Here is a 16,526-nt window from a genome sequence, read left to right as displayed (position 1 = left end):
TTGCAAAGCGATGCGTTAAACATTAAACAATAACCCCAGCAACGACGGGTACAGGGGGAGAGAGGAAGCTCATTTCATTTTCAGACATTAATATTTGTTGGAATATCCCTGATCTCTTAAGGTTCTCCCTCTCATAAACGTGCGAGTGTGTGTGTATATATATACATATATATATATATATATATATACATACATACATACATACATACATACACACACACACACACACACATATAAACAAAGGGATGACTAGCAATATTTAGCATAGTTAAACCCCAAAGAATATCTTAAAACAGTGTAAGTGTTAAATCTATCCGATTTAAATGATAACTTTGTTCCTTTCCATTATACAACTCTGCAATTCATGTTAACAAAAACATACAAATATATTATTTTTAAAGTTCTTCCAATTATATAAATGTGTACACAAAAATGTTTTATGTACTGTGACAGTGTGAGAAAGTAAAACAATGGTTTGGGACCATACTATTACTATTTGCACAGGCTGTCAGGAATGCAACAATCGCTGCAGGCCAGCTTGCTAAAGGAAGCAGCGCGTTTTGCGCTCCAAGACAAATGAACAGCTGAAAGGCACTTCTTCATAACGCGACAGAATACTGCGGTATAGTGCCAAGGATGAGAGGGTAGAAATCAATGCTAATCATTTAAATGGAACACACTTATCATAGATCTCCCGAGCACTCTGTGCATGACAACCAACATTCACCATAGAACAAGTTGAAGAATGAGTGCTTTTGTGAAAACGGTAGCAGACAGGTAATTTCTCATCCATTCAAGACCATTTGAATATTATACACCCCTGGTCTGCCTTCCAGTGGCTTATAGCCCACATTTGTGATTGCAATATAGCACGTATTACAATACATTGTAATATCCATTGTAACACGTCACGTGCTGTGTTCATCCAATCCATTCATTTAAACGTACTTGTACTTTGTACTTGGAGTTGCGTTCAACACCCTTTAAGGCAACTTCCAAAATATTGTCAAAATTTGGATGGTCTGACATCAACCAACTTAATTAACAGTTGCACATTAAAGAACAATGATCAAAAGAGACAACATTTAAAATAATAAATCACGTTTTTATTTAGTTCTCTCATCAGCGGGTGAGCTTGATATCATCTTACTTGCTTCTTTTACATGACAAATGACGAAGTGCATTGGTAGGAGAAGGCTAATGGGACTTTGATACATGCTCCGTAAAATGCATTCAGACATCCAAGATTCCACATATAAGCCGACATTACTCATAAAAACCACAACAGCTTCGCTTCTTGACCTGACAGAATAAAAAGATAGACAGATCGATCGCTAGATACAATGGTGGCAGCAATACACAGGATTGCCCAAGCAGTAAAAGTACACGTTCCTTTAAGAAACAGGGAGAGAACGCGAGAACCTAACGTCTGGGTTTTTAAATCCCCAATTCAAGTAGTAGTATTTTTCTTACCCTTATGTGTTTGCGTGTTTTTGAGTTTGTTTGTTTCTTAACAAATTCAAGTTCAGCATGGAGAATAGAACAAAGACCCCAAAAGAATGGAAACAGAAAGAAATGTCCAGATTGTGTGTGTGGGGGAAGGTGGGTGTGGAGGAAGAAGACAAGAGACAAGGAGGTGGGAGTGACATTCTAGAATCCTGGGATTGGAAATGAAAAGCTGTGGATTAAGCCTGATTTATACTTGGTTGCGTTTAGGGCTGCATCTATCAATTATTTTCTTAACGATTGAGAAGATTGTTTTTCAATATACATTATTATTATATATTTCTTTAATACTTTGTCGTACAGTGTCCCTCAAAAGCAGCGACAATAGCCCATCTACAAGCTCACAATGCGTCGCATTGCATTGTGAACTTGTAGATCGGCTATTTGCCTTTTTTTCCTCTATTGACTGTTGCACCCCTAGTTGCGTACTAGTGTCGCACTGCCACACGTTTTGAGCTTGTATTTTCGGTGCGCAACCAAGTATAAATCATGCGTACGGAAGAAGAAGAGGAGGAGGAAGGGGGTGGGGCAGCCAACTTCGTTACAGAGATGTTGAGTGGCTGGCGACTTCAGCAGGAGCTGGCGAGGACTTGGCGCTGGCGGAGGGCTCTCGACTACAACCTGGGCTCAATTACTAACAGAAATCCTTTCAGCATACTTATTCACAGGGTCTCCTTTAAGCCTGTCTGTAGGAGGGCGGGGTGTGGAGGAACAAACAGGACATGGCCACAGCATCGCAGATGGTCAGAGTTCAACTCGTTTGTATCAACGTGGCTTCCTCCTAATTTCTAGACAATCTGGATACATGACGCATGATAATTCCAAGTGTAAACATAATTCAACTTAACAATATGTAGACAGATTTTGTCTAGATATCAGATTTCCCCCTCTTATTCAAACCTGGCCCAATTGGTTCCCCACCATACCAGACAAAAGAAACCATAAGAAGTAATCGAATCCATTTCAAAAATAAGTCAGCTCAGATCGGAGAGCCTTGCCAAGCCCACAGACGGTGCCTCACTGACGGGGGCCAGAGTATCGACCCTCGCTGGGGCCTGCTCCCCGTCCAGAGCCGAAGCTAGGTTTCTGTGCCATGCCTCCACGGGTCGGTGGGCCTCGCGGTCCTCCCCCTATCCTCTCTCTGGGACCCCCCGGGCCACCTGGACCCCTGGGCCGTATGTCCCTCCTGTCTCCCTCCCTTGCGGAACGAGTCTTCTTCTCCTCCACATTGAGACGCACATCACCACGGAACTTTATGGGCTGAAGGAGCGAAGTGAGGAGACATGCGGTGAGGAGGGTATAGAAACACACAGTGCCATAGCCTTTTCAACGTGTTGAGGTCTCAGTTCATACAAGTAGAGCAGAAACATTTTTATCCAACAGTTACCACAACATTGAGGAACGTTGAGTCTTTTACCTGCCTGATGAATTCCTAAAATACAAATCTCAAATTGATGTTGCCTGTGTGTGTATATATATATATATATATATATATATATATATATATATATATATATATATATATATATATATATATATATATATATATATATATATATATATATATATATATATATATATATGACTGGTAAATTGGCCGTCCCTTTCTACTGAGCATTCGGCTTTGAAACTAAAGACATTAAAATTGTGCCCGTCACTTTAAGATTTGAGACAGAATCGACTTAAAATTAAAATACATTTGTATAAATTCTTGCATAATATCTGTACAACCTAGGAAGGATTAACGTCTTCGGGTAGGAACCCTAGTACTGTCATCACATACAATATTGAGATTCATGGTTAACATTACAATTCTGTTTATTTTGCGAATAGTTGTGCTGCTCCAGTTGGGTCTAAAGAAGATGCATAAAAAACAAAAGCACCATCCATCCAACATCTGTATTATTCTTACCCTGTTGCTGAGGATCTTCTGTACAGGTTCCGAGTCATCGAACACTACGAAGCCAAAGTTAGGCAGCTTCCCACCGCTGTTGATCCTGAGCTCCAGGACTGTGCCATACTCTGCAATGAAGGTCATCACACGTCACATGCGGGGCATAAACAAATGTTTAAGGTTTGTCCGCATGCTACAGCCAATGTAATGAAATCAATGGCTCTTTCTGTGATATTAACTACTCTTAATGGGTCCAAAAAGCTGTGGAACACTTTATGCTTGTGAAACCGAATCATATCAAGATTATTGACTGTGCATTGTACTTTCTATTTTCTATCAAATATATTGTGGCCTTTTAAAAATATGCAAAAGGGAAAACACAGTTTAAAAAAGGGGGTGCAAGTAACATTTATTTGTTAAAATAAGTGTTTAATAGCTCTATATTCCCATAATCATGGCTATAGAGGTCTCCCCATTGCTTGAAAATAAGTTATACTGATAACAACCAATCATTTGTAGGCCTATTTTGTTAAGCCTGGTAACCGCTCTCTCTCTCTGCTGTCTGTTGACTACCATTTAGCAGAGTGGACTTCCTCCACTCCTGACATCACAATACTGCTCAACTGAACGTAAGCGGTGGGGTAAATGTAGATGTTCAAACACCTTTCTTACAATGTTTATAAAACATATTGATTGTTCATGAGAATGTCATAAACATAAGTGCTGTTTTTTCACATTATTTGAATAACCAGCATTTAAAAAAGGCCCTGCCTTTGAATGTCATTGTACATTCTTACACCACTGTCCCCAACATCAGTGTCTTTTTTTTATGTTCAGCACTAGGCAAATAAGAACTATACTTACGTTCAAAGAACTCCTTGAGCTCAGCCTTGTCCACATCGTGAGGGACGTTTCCTACAAACAGTTGGTGGGCATCGGGGTACCTGATCACCCTTCGCACCTCTGCCTCTCCCTGTTCGCCTTCCCGCACTGAAACAGAGACCACGGTTATTCAACCGACCAACACAGGCACGTAGGTGGTCCGTGTGGAGGAAATAAGCTCTTGGAACAGTAAAGTTAATTTTACCCATGTGTCAACCAGTGTGTGCTGCAGTGTGTACCTGGCCTGGGGCCTCTGTGTACAGTTGGAGGACCTCCAGGTCTCTGTTCTCTTGGTCTCTGGTCTCTCTGTGGTCTGTTTGTTGTTGACTGGGCCTCTGACTTCACCTCCACTCTGGCCTGAAATGACAAATCCTCACGTAAGATTTTCATGATTCTCCCCTTTTGATTAACTGAACGTGACAGGCTCGCCAGTTGGACAGACGACAGCCACGGTTTCTTGATCACAAAGTTATTTTCATTTGACAAGAATCACATACGCTGCTTGCCATGCTGTGGTACTGGATGTCAAGATCCTGTAGCTACAAATTAATTTCACAGGCGAGAGCAGATGGTGTTCCATCCGGACAGTGGCTCTCCCTGAATGTTTGTGGAGATGACTGATTTATCCTGTTGTGCATTGAATTGACTCCATGCACAACAGGTGTGCAGCCACACACACACGCAGCACTTTCAATTACAGTTCGACTCAGGCCAGGTATAACTGCTTAAAATCAGCCATCCTCCCTTTTGATCAACTTGACAAAATAAAACAGAACTCTTTAACACATTGACCGCCGGGCCCGTAGTTCTACGGGCCGTTAAATCCAACGGTAAAGCGCCGATCCCGTAGCCTACGGGCTGTGGTGCTTTTTCATTTTTTTCGAAAAAAAAAACTTTTCTAGTACGGCACATTTCATTGTAACACCACCGGAAACAGAATTATTTGGGATCCGGTTTTGACGATCACGCCGGCTCCCATTCTAAAGCGCACACTGAAACTCAATTCTCTTCCTGTAGTTTTTTCTCCTCGCATATCACTGTTTAACGTAATCCGCTCTAACTACAACATGGATGCCCCGTTTGTCACGTGGTTTTCACTGGGAGATACAGTGAGATGTCGCCGATGTAAACAGGCCCAATGTACGGCTCAATCTTAAGGATTTTAACAAGATCTATGGCGACGTGAAAAAAACAAAATAAAACGTTGGCACTGGTGAGTACATTATGAGATTAACCTCTGGCGGTCAATGTGTTAATGTATGTAGTATGTTTCTTAGCTGCAACTGGGATGGGAAGGCAGATGAGTTTCACCTGACATGGCCCATTTCTATTATTTCAACAAAAAATTGCAACAATCTATTCTGGAAATTGATAAATACAACACAAACTAGCTGAAACCACTGAGGACTTGCCACTACTGAGGCTAAGGCTCCAAAGCCTCATCATTAGGCTTAGTATATACTGAGTGTAGATGGACAACTCATAATCTCAGGCATTACTATATACAAATAGGCTTTATAGCAAATAGAAATCTGATGTACTGTTGATCTAAACAGGTCCATTATACATTCTCTGAAGCAGTGGTTCTCAACTGGTTTCAAATACCTGAACATTCAAGAACCAACATGTAAAATACCAACACACCAAATAAAGATATCAAGGTCATCCTTTGGGTGTGGAATGGATCAAGTGGTTAAGAATCAATGCCAACTTTAGTAGATTTGGTTTTGTACTGAGCTGGCTGTTGTCAACCTACCGGTGCTGTTGGAGTGACTTTAATGACATGAGGTGAGATTCCTGACACTGGAACCGCCCCGCTGGGAGGAAGGTTCTTACTGGTGACTGACGCCCATGAGAACGGCTGCAGGTGACAGGAAACAAGTCAGAACTGGACGCCACACACACACACTAGTTATACATTCATACAAAGCTCAAGCGCGTTGCATACAACTGTGCAAAATGGATGCGTTTTGATGAGCTGTGCTCAAGCCAACAAAATAAACTAACGCATGTAAAACAGCCTTATACATCAACTATAAAAAGGCAGATTATTCTGTAGATAAAACTATGAAATCATATTTGTCCCCCTTTACATGTTAAGAGATCGGTCCTGTGTTTGTAATCGCATACAATCTGCATACATTATTTCTAGATGCAAACTGGATATAAAACATAATGGTGCAAGACATAAAACAGGGGCCATAAAGCAGAAAACCATATACCCTGTTTTCCTCTGGAGCAGAGGCAGCGGGGGCGGGATCAGGTGAGGCTGTGGGGGCGGGGTCTGCAGCGGGGGCGGGGACAGGGGCGGGGCTCTTCTCTGTGGGCTCCTCAGCTGCGAGTGGCTCTGGCTGGGGTTCCAGCAGGGTGTCCACCGCCTTCAGCTCTATGGCAGTGGGCTCCGCCTCCTTCTCCACCTCCACCTCGGGCTCAGGGCTGGCCGCCACGACCACCTCCTCCTCCTCCTCCTCTTCATCCTCCTCCTCTTCCTCCTCACCTGGGACAACTGGTTCTGAGCTGCAGAGGACCAGGATGACCAGAGATTAAGAGAGGACAGTCATGTCTGCAACCGTTATTTTGACTGTCATGTACCATTACAGGCAGAATGCTGCCGATAGTGACAATAAAACCTTTTTATGGCACTGCGGGAAGAAAAAAAAACTTCCAACAACATGAAAGTTTCCCAACATACCAGGGTGTCTGTTCGTAGAAGGTTGCAGAGTCATCCTGGGCCACATCAGGAGAAGGCACAATCTCCTCCAACTCCTCTACCTCGTCCTCAGACTCTGCAACGCACCACCACAAGGGCATGGTTCATTTACACAGATCTATATGTGGTTGAGTTTACTCCCCGACTTTACTTTGTGAACGTTAATCCAATATATTAACTAATAACTACGAACCATAGCGTCCCTATTCTGGCCCAAATATTACTTGAAAATAGACGATCTACAAGCTTACAACGCGTCACAGATTGGTTATTTTCAGCTAAGAGATTCGGGGTAGAGGGTAAATAAGGAATGGACCAACAATGGAGTCAACTAAGTAATAAGATTGAAGTAGTTAAAGAATATACCAACACAACCACCCAGGTACAAATATACAGCCGGAATAGTGCTACTGTTCTGGAATTTGGCTTTTTGGTTTTAAAAACAATTTCATAATCTGCTTGACCAGATGTCAACTGAAGGGACAAACAAGGCAATCTTGCCTTGGAATTGTTGGTCAGAGAGTTTTTTGTTTGTTTTGTAATTGTTTGTGCACCTGAAGGCTGAGGTCTTAACTGTTGTGACATTGTTGGGGCACCGCTGGCCAGTTTTAAATCACAGTAAGTGGATCTCACCTTCAGGGGGTTCCGAGTCCGAATCTCCAAACACCTCATCTTGGTAACGGAACACATCATTGTGAACGTAGAACTTGTTTGCTACGGTGCCCTGCAGAGACAAACACGAGTTGATTAGGATTCTTAACATTGTAAAACATTTATCATGTTCCGTTCCGTTTTGTTTTATACTAAAACGCAGCATTTTATTCCGGATTCAATTACAAAACACATTACGGTTTTTGCTACATTCCATTTGACAAAAGACATTTAAAACAGTTGATTAACTGCAAATACTCAATAAGCAAGTATTGTGTGGATTTATAATATAAACCAGTGGTCAACCTTAGATCAATTCACTGGTGGTCCGCAACGTGGACATAAATATAGAATATGAATGACCATTGTGTATCTGTAGAACAGCAACACAGTGCAATATCACACTACCACCTCTCTCACTGTTTTGGTACCTACCTACCCTACTTCAAAGCAAAAGACATTAACAGCCTATTGAAATCCATTGTGCGCAACTCCTCAACTACAGGAAAGTGATACTTCAGGAAAAGTGGTCCTTGGTGCAAAAAAACATTGGGGACCCCTTATATAAACCATTCGCTCTTGATGGGCTATACAGTGAGTCCTGGAGCAATTTGAAAAAATAATTAGCAAACTAGTAAAACAACCATTAACATGTCTGTCTGCCATCCTTTCACTCAATTAATAAGCAGGCTCGATTATTTGAATGCGCGTAAATCACAAGTTGAATGTGTGAATCCCAGTGAATCAAATGATTGTCACACTGCATTATTAACATTAACCCATTCAATCCAGCTATAGCCATTATTTTATACTTTGGCTATTCAAAAATGGCAAATCTACAAGCTCATAGCGCGCTATGAGCTTGTAGATCTGCTATTTTAGAAAAATCATGAAAATGTGTGGAAATCTTTGAATATATATATATTTTTAAGCGAACATTTGTATCTCAAATCTTTGCTTCTGGGGGGTCCCTGGAAAAAGATATTTTGAGATGGGGATCAGCCACCAAATGCATATTATTTTGGGGGTCCTTGACATGAAAATCCCTAAGAGAGATATTATAGCAACATACGGTTTTCAGAAAACTGTTAGGATTTAGAAGTCATTTGTAGATGCGTTCCCGGATTGAATAGGTTAAAATGCCCGCGCGTCCACATTTCAATGCACCAGGTGTGGATTTATATTACTACTTTAGTACTACTATGCAAAGAGCTACAAGAACATTTTTCAACCCAGGTCAAGATACACTAATCAGAACGTATTTACTCAAAATTGGGAACCTTTCTTTGACTTGAATGTGGTAAGATTTTAAACAAATAAATCCAAAGTGAAACTACCAGACGAGGCTTACGATTTTATCATCAAGTACACCTGGAACAGTATTGTGGCAGAAAATATAAAACAAAAAACCTCATAAACCTTTGTGTAACAGAATGTTTGAACAATACCCTGCGAGAAACATGAATAGATTTAACTTCCGAATTGTTGACTCTCGATTATGTTACTAGCACATGCTCTTATGTAAACTTTTTTTTTAAGCACAGGAATCTTTCTTGCCTGAGCACGCTCACCTAGTTGTGGTTACTTGTGATGCTGGTGATCTAGCAAATGAGGTAAGGAGTTCAAGGGTTGTACTTCTTCCAAGTCACTCTGGATCACAATAATATTGTAATTCTGCCCATATTATGGGCAGAATGTCTAAAATGTGAGTATCGTGCTTTGGGATTAACTGTCAAACCACAACAACCACCCACCTCAGGTGCCAGCACGAAGGTTTGCATGAACTTCCTCATAGGCTGCATGTTGTTGGAAAGCTCTCCCATCACTTGCACCACCACGCCCTCGTTTAGCGTGGCATGGGCATCCACGTGCCTGATCTTGGTGTGACACTCTCGGAAACTCAGGGCCATCACCTTCTTGTGGATCTCCTGGAACGGAAGGAGGAGGACAAAAAATCAAATCATGTGAACCTTGGGAAATACATGGGAATGGCGTGGGAACTTAATGTGGTGAGCCTGTGATGTCAGTCATCTATGACATATGAATCCAAATTTGGTTCAATCCAAGCTCCATTCAGTTATACTATATCATAAAATGTAAGTTAAATATAAGTATAAATGTGAAAACACCTACAGGCAGACACACACACAAAACGAACCAATTATAGACGGCTAACTTCGCGGCTCCCGCAGAGCCACACGATAAAAAACTCAAAAGAGCAGCGGAGAATATTACACAAAATTCCAAGGGTTGGGACACAACAGTGGGTCATAAACTCTGACAGTGTCACAACCTAAGAAAAGCCACATAGTGAAATGAGGTGTTATCTAATGTATTGGGTGATGATTTACAAGGGATGGTCAAATTTAGGTCTAATGGCAACGCCAATGTGCTGTTATGGCATGTGATTCATTCTCTTTGTGTATAAACCCTGTGTTGGGTGTGTGTGGGTAGAACTTAAGCGTTGTCCAACTGTATGGAGATTAGCTCATCTACTGTTTGTGTGAATTCAAACTCACAGATTGTCCGTAGACAGGCTCCACAGGTTTGCCATTATTGTCCAGGCCTCCGTGCACATAGGATGAGTTCTTGCCATAAAACCTATAAAAAACAAGGTTCATGAGAGTCCAGTGGTTAGCACTTTAGCAGAAGTAACCAAATTGTTATAGTATACACTACAGTATATCCACAATAGGCTCTGTGCATAACTGTAGTCCCAGGTTTTCAGAAGGTGGTAGCAAACCCGTTTCCTGTTCAAAAACAATTCCCACAGCTTTGTTTGATTGGCTCCACAGCTGATTTGAAATGGATAGGCATGTGAAGGTGTCGTGTGTTTTTACGGTTCAAACTTGTTGCCGAGACAATCTCACTAAGCTATGGGAAAATGAACTGGAACAGGAAACGGATATGGCACCTTCTGAAAAGTTGTTACTACAGTTATGCACAGAGCCAATTGACTTGTATACACACTTATTGTCTTTTGGGGTTAATCTGCCGGTCATGATGTACAAGTGATGGAGCAATTAAAATAGGCTACACTTTGAGAACCAGGCAGCCAATTTAACCTCTTAAACCATCTATACTTAGTGAAACAGACCTGGGTTGCTCGTCACTTTGTGTGCTTTTTTTTTTTTTTTTTTTACCTCTACACCAAATCTCTTCGCCGAAAATAGCCGATCTACAAGCACACAATGCATCAATGTTCCACCCAGAATGGGGATGCTGGGGTTCAAGTGGTTAGAGGCCTGATACAAAATTGTGATGCTTCATGTTACATGATCTCACCTGTGCAGGTAGTCAGGGGCCTGGTTGAGTAGTGTGTAATACTGTCGGACAAACTCCCGCCCGACCAGCTGGGCACTTGGCTTCTCCATCACCATTTCTTTGGTCAGCTGGAAAGAAAATCTGCCAACAAGGGACAAACTAGGTCAGCCAGGAGTGTATGAAAAAAAAAACTGTGGTATACATCACTCTTGCATGACCGGCTCAATCAGCTCTCGATAAGAGTCTCTGCTAAATAACCAAAATGTGGGCTAAATTTAACACTATCCAAATAGTTAAGTAACTACTCAAACACTCATTTTAGGTACCAGTCACTGCTCAGAAAATCTTTTCCATTATGAAAAAAAAAGGTAAATGGATATTGAAATAGACAATAGTGATTTTGGACTAAATCCACCAGCCTGTATGAAATGTGGTTAATTGGTAAAGTAAAATCATGTTATACTTTAAGTGAAATTCAGTTTTGGTTCAGTCCAGAACTTTAATCCGTTCCAGTAATTTAATCTGCCTTTCTCCACTGTGCACAGGGGCATCATGTCTTTCGTTATAAAGTATTGAACATCGTTCATTATGTCCTTGCTCCTTCTCAATAGCTTTCCAAAGGGGCAATGGTGGCAAAAGACGACAGGATTGTGTGTCGTTTTGGCACAGCCCCACTGACGCAAGTTGGTCAAATCTCGAAGCCGGACTGACGTCAACTTAGTTAGGACCGCATTTTCATACTCTTGGTGCGGTAGCTGGGATGGTAAATGATGGAAAACATTTGTTGGCTTTCCCGTCTTAGTTTGTTTGCACCAACAAATGGCATATTATACTGTGTTGCATGTTGTGTCACTTATTAGATATCCAAACCACGCCCATATAATAGACGACGTTCTACACAACATTCTTTATCAACAATTTCTTTGAAGGATAATGCGATTTCACTTTCAGACTTGTTTCATGTCCATCTGTTCCACTCGTTTTCCCCATATCCGCTAGTAGCTCAATGTAAACATTATATCTCGGTAGGAAATGGGTGTGTTTTATGACATGCACCCCAAAAAAAGCAGTCTGCCTTCGTTGTTGCATTTATTTCTGCCGTTTGATAGGCTTTTAGATCTATCCATTATCCATCCATCGAGTAATAATATCCGACATTCATCATCACTCTGAGTCTACGTCAATTTGATCACAATCCACTATAGTGTTTTCCACGTTGTTACCAGTGGCTCAAATGAGTCAATCCCTTGTCTTTTGATCACACTTTTTGCATAGTTTTCCATTTTTCGTGTTCAATGTGTAGATACAAGAACTCACAAGCTGCTGTAATGCATGCCCGTTGTACTATAAACACGCACTACCGTAATATCAGAGTGACCTACAGAATGCTCCACATTGCAGCGCTACGAAATGCAGATTCTCAACTAAGCCTGGTGCCAGGATCTGTTTATAAACAAGCATAATTAATAATGGTAATCATGTTATCATATTGTTATTACTAATGCGATACTTAATACTAATGCGATTGTTATTACTAATGCGATACAAGATGGATTTAGTGCCATCAGTAAGCAAATGCGTTGCTTTCGGAATATGTTGCTGTTGTGCGCTACTTTTAACTTGCCAGCATGTCTCAAAATGACCTACCAGTTCAGTCAGGCCACATAAAATCAAAACTGTTGAATCTCATTCAACGGACCAGACTTAAATCTATTGGCCAATATGCAAAATATTAGATACTGTGAAATACATTGTGTAGTAGTGTATGTTAACAAGTATGGTGGTGATATTTCCACATTCTTGAATAACAGACTAATACGAGCCCAGTGAGTTAATTATCAACTATGTTCTTGAGCACAACCTTAACCAACATCCACTTTCTTAAGAACATCCCCCCCAAAAGAATGTGGTTACAGGAACAGCCTAGAATTTAACTGCTGAAAATGTATACAGACTACATCCCTACTTCAACATCACAAGATGTCTTGTTCTGGCCATGATTGACCAGGTGTCAAATCAACCTACAAATATCTGCATTACTGTCTAATCAAATTGACTTTCAAACTGAAAATCTCCAATATGCTGAAACTGAAAATAATAAGTTGTACATGTATGTTGATTATATTTCCCCCCAGTCCTGTGTAATCTATACCTTGGAGAGAAAACCACAACACATTTGACAAAGCCTTTACCATCTTATACACGTTAGGATGACACATGACATTACCTTCCCCAAAATCTCAACCCACAATATAACCATGTCTCACAAACTGCAGTTGAGGTGGCGCAACCAAACTACAATTGCACAATAAATAGGAGGACCCTACTGGGCTGCAAAAATGTAACAACAAGTAACAAGATTTTCCACTTTTTTCAAACTACAATTGATAACACTCCCAATGCCGATATAACGAACAATAATGAACATCATCCATGAATCATCATATCACCCACTGCCCAGCCATAGAAAACTATTGAGTACCTCAGAAAATAATCACATCTCTGTACAGGACCCCAGTGCCAGACAACTGGACCTTTTAGGCCAGTTAATGGACTGTTTAGCCACACCTGTTCACAACACTTACATGGCCATCTGCTGCATTGGCACACTTAGCAACCAACACACAACAAGCTAGCTCCCTACCTACCTACCTACCTACCACCACGATAAGAAGACACTCATTTTTGGAATAGATCAGTTCATTGGGGTGAGGCAACCTACCATTGATTGATTGAATACTTTATGAACAGTTTGCCAAAAAAAAAGCACAGAAAGCACAGTTCTATACATAAGGATGATAAAAGGATTAAACCCAAGAAAGCACTGTGGCTTGTTTCCATTGGGGTCCTGTGCATTCAATTCGTCGAAACATGTAATGACATACAAGCCTAGGAGAACGCGTGTATGTTGAAAATAAATCTCTTTCGCCTAGCCTTACCAACTGAACAACTTATCCGTTTTGGGATTAGTTCCTTTTAATAGACATTTCAACTAAAGGCAAATGAGGCAACTTGTAATCCAGCACGCAGCCATGTCAGGAATGGATGAGGCCAAGAGGAAAAGCATGCAGGGAGGGCAGCCATGGAGACAAAAGGCCACGCCATGCCCCACACACACACACACTAATAAGAGCCATTGATCACCAGGCATCCTGGATGCCTGGTGATCAATGGCTCTTATTAGTGTGGGTTTCAACAAAATGACAACGTTTTAAGCCCTAGCTATCTCACTGACTGGCTAAGGATGTAGCTGCTGCAGCTGGAATGAATGGACGGCCCAAACTAGGACACCCAGATCCAGCAGCACGTGTCCCCATGCAGTCACACACACACACAGCCTGTCCAACAGCTAGAGCTAGCAGGCTAGATTAGCTCACCTAAGCTAATGTTCGTAACACATCAAGGCAGTTGCCCAAGCACACTACGTTAAAGAAAATGGTACAAGAAAAAGACTAACGTTACATGTAATAAACACATTATTACTACCATGTCATCTGAAAAGGCAAGTCAGCCAAAGTCACACTGACTGAAACGAGCATCAACAACCAGAATGGTTGTTTAACTTGCACGAGTAACGAAATAATAACTCCTTCGTTACATATTTATGTATAAAAGGTGTCCACGCACGTGGAAAAGGTGTCATTTCGTCGAATGAAAGACTCGTGAGATAATAAAGTAACATTGTGTCTGTAGGAGGACCAGACCAGAGTAGTAGTAGTAGTAGTAGTGGGACGGGAGGGCCCCGGCCGATAGACAATGTGGACTCAAAACATCCAAGTTATTTACCCTTAACGGTAACTTATATGTTCACATTCACACGCAGTACACTAAGGCGTATACTTATAAAGTACATTTTACTACTTCACCCAATCGCTCCACGATATAGACGAAGGCACACTTAACTGTTAACCACCAGAAACACGTCCAGAGAGGGAATAAAGGGTGTCTGTTCACTCACCAGAGGGTCAGATAAATCACACAGATGATGGGGTTTCTTTTCTTCTTTTTTTAGAGATTAGTGATTTCTTGTGAATCACCTTCCCTCAGTCAGTCCGCTCCAGTCAGGCGGTCAGGTCGACTTTAGTGACTAGACTAGCTAGCGGCTTCACAACGTGCTGTGCTGCTTGCCGGTCTCTCAGCCAGTGCTGCCATGTCTTGTGTGAGAGAAATAAGCAACCAGGTCTAGGCAAACGAGCCCAAAGGAAGCGACCAAGCCAGATATGACTATATGAGCACTTTTAAATCAGATATTTGAAAATAGCCGCTATTTAGCTGCTATTTTCAAACACTCTTGGAATAAAATGTGGAGTATTTGGAATATTATTGAAACATTCTAACTACACAAATGCTCCCTGGCTCAAAACATTTTCAGGAAATATTTGAGAACCACTGGTTTAAATAATAATTCTTTTTTTGGGGGGAAGCAAGCCTAAATAAAGCAAGTACACTTTAGAAACAAGCCCAAAAACTACGCAACTACGATTTTTTAACTAGCATCTTGGGAGAAAAAGAAGCCCAAAGTCGCTTATAATAAGCCGACATGGCAACACTGCTCTCAGCCTCGCACACCCATGGTGGAACAACCGAACTTGGATCCCACCCCTCTATGATCCCACCCCCATCCAGTGTTGCCAGATTCTGTGAGAGAACAAGCTACCGGGTCTATGAAAACAAGCCGTAAAGAAGCGACTATTAGGCTACGGCCAGAGCCTTGAATGGCTCTGGCTAGTGGCTACGGATATTTGAAAATGGCTGAAGCCAACACAATCCAAAAAAAGAAAACAAAAAAATCTATATACAAATAAAAAAAAGGGTAATTTTGGAACATTTTTGAAACATTTAAATAACACACATCTGGTATGGAATGGGGGGTCCCTGGCACAACATATTTTCATATGGGTGTCCGCAGACAAATACATATTCATTTTGGGGGTCCTTGACATGAAAATGTTTTAAGAACCACTGGTTTAAACAACATCAGGAAACAAGCCCCATAAGCAAGCAACTTTACAGAAAAACAAGCCCAAAGTTACTTATAATTAATTAGCGGTCATGGCAACCCCGCACCCCATCCCCAACTGGCCAATCATTACAGCCGAACCGAAAAACACCCACCAATGAACTGCACTCCCTTGCAAAGGCCGGCCCCTTATAACTCTATGGCCCGCCCCCTCCTGCCTGGCTGCTCTCCTCTCTACCCGCCTACGGGCGTGTTTGTAATCCGTCGTACGACGGTGCTGCGTGGTTTAAAATAGTTGATCTACGAGCTCACTACGACTGGCTTCTGCCACGCATTGTGAGCTTGTAGATCTGCTATTTTTGGGGGGCGCGAGGCACCGTCGTACGTACGACTGAGCGTAAACGCATACCGAGAGAACGTGACGTAACACCATTGTAAGTAGTAGCTGAAAACCTCACAAGATGGCGCCACCGGTCCATTGAACTCAATGGAGGGGGGGGGGGGTCGCTCGATAGCCTGCAGTGGTGGAAAAAGTACTCTTTTTTTTTTGTAACTTAAGTTTTTGTATCATTGCTGCAATGTACTGTTACAAGTAAAAGTCCGGAATTCAAAATTTGCTTGAGTAAAAGTACACAAGTTGGTATCAAAATGTACGCTAA

At 41.5% G+C, this 16,526-nt stretch overlaps 1 protein-coding gene across 1 annotated transcript; it reads right to left on the bottom strand.

Moving 5' to 3' along the window:
- Positions 1 to 1,084: 1,084 nt before the first annotated feature.
- Positions 1,085 to 15,023, bottom strand: g3bp1 (GTPase activating protein (SH3 domain) binding protein 1). Its single transcript, XM_080417067.1, has 12 exons — positions 14,866 to 15,023; positions 10,929 to 11,048; positions 10,163 to 10,244; positions 9,398 to 9,571; positions 7,626 to 7,716; positions 6,975 to 7,068; positions 6,505 to 6,799; positions 6,039 to 6,143; positions 4,522 to 4,639; positions 4,265 to 4,390; positions 3,419 to 3,528; positions 1,085 to 2,766 (listed from the first exon to the last, which is right to left on the bottom strand). The coding sequence occupies exons 2-12, from the start codon at positions 11,021 to 11,023 to the stop codon at positions 2,524 to 2,526; spliced, it is 1,533 nt and encodes a 510-aa protein (XP_080273193.1). The 5' UTR covers positions 11,024 to 11,048; positions 14,866 to 15,023; the 3' UTR covers positions 1,085 to 2,523.
- Between the last annotated feature and the right edge of the window lie 1,503 nt (positions 15,024 to 16,526).

Source organism: Gymnoscopelus braueri (assembly GCF_963280865.1).
Source record: "Gymnoscopelus braueri genome assembly, chromosome: 20".
Taxonomy (NCBI): domain Eukaryota; kingdom Metazoa; phylum Chordata; class Actinopteri; order Myctophiformes; family Myctophidae; genus Gymnoscopelus; species Gymnoscopelus braueri.
This window is presented reverse-complemented; position numbering and strand designations above follow the sequence as displayed.

Excerpts from the sequence above, each read along its gene's own strand:
- g3bp1 (XM_080417067.1), bottom strand. The coding sequence starts at position 11,023 with ATGGTGATGGAGAAGCCAAGTGCCCAGCTGGTCGGGCGGGAGTTTGTC. Across the intron at positions 6,800-6,974 it reads TTCTACGAACAGACACCCTG|CTCAGAACCAGTTGTCCCAG; the intron begins GTATGTTGGGAA and ends GGTCCTCTGCAG. Across the intron at positions 2,767-3,418 it reads AGAAGATCCTCAGCAACAGG|CCCATAAAGTTCCGTGGTGA; the intron begins GTAAGAATAATA and ends TCGCTCCTTCAG.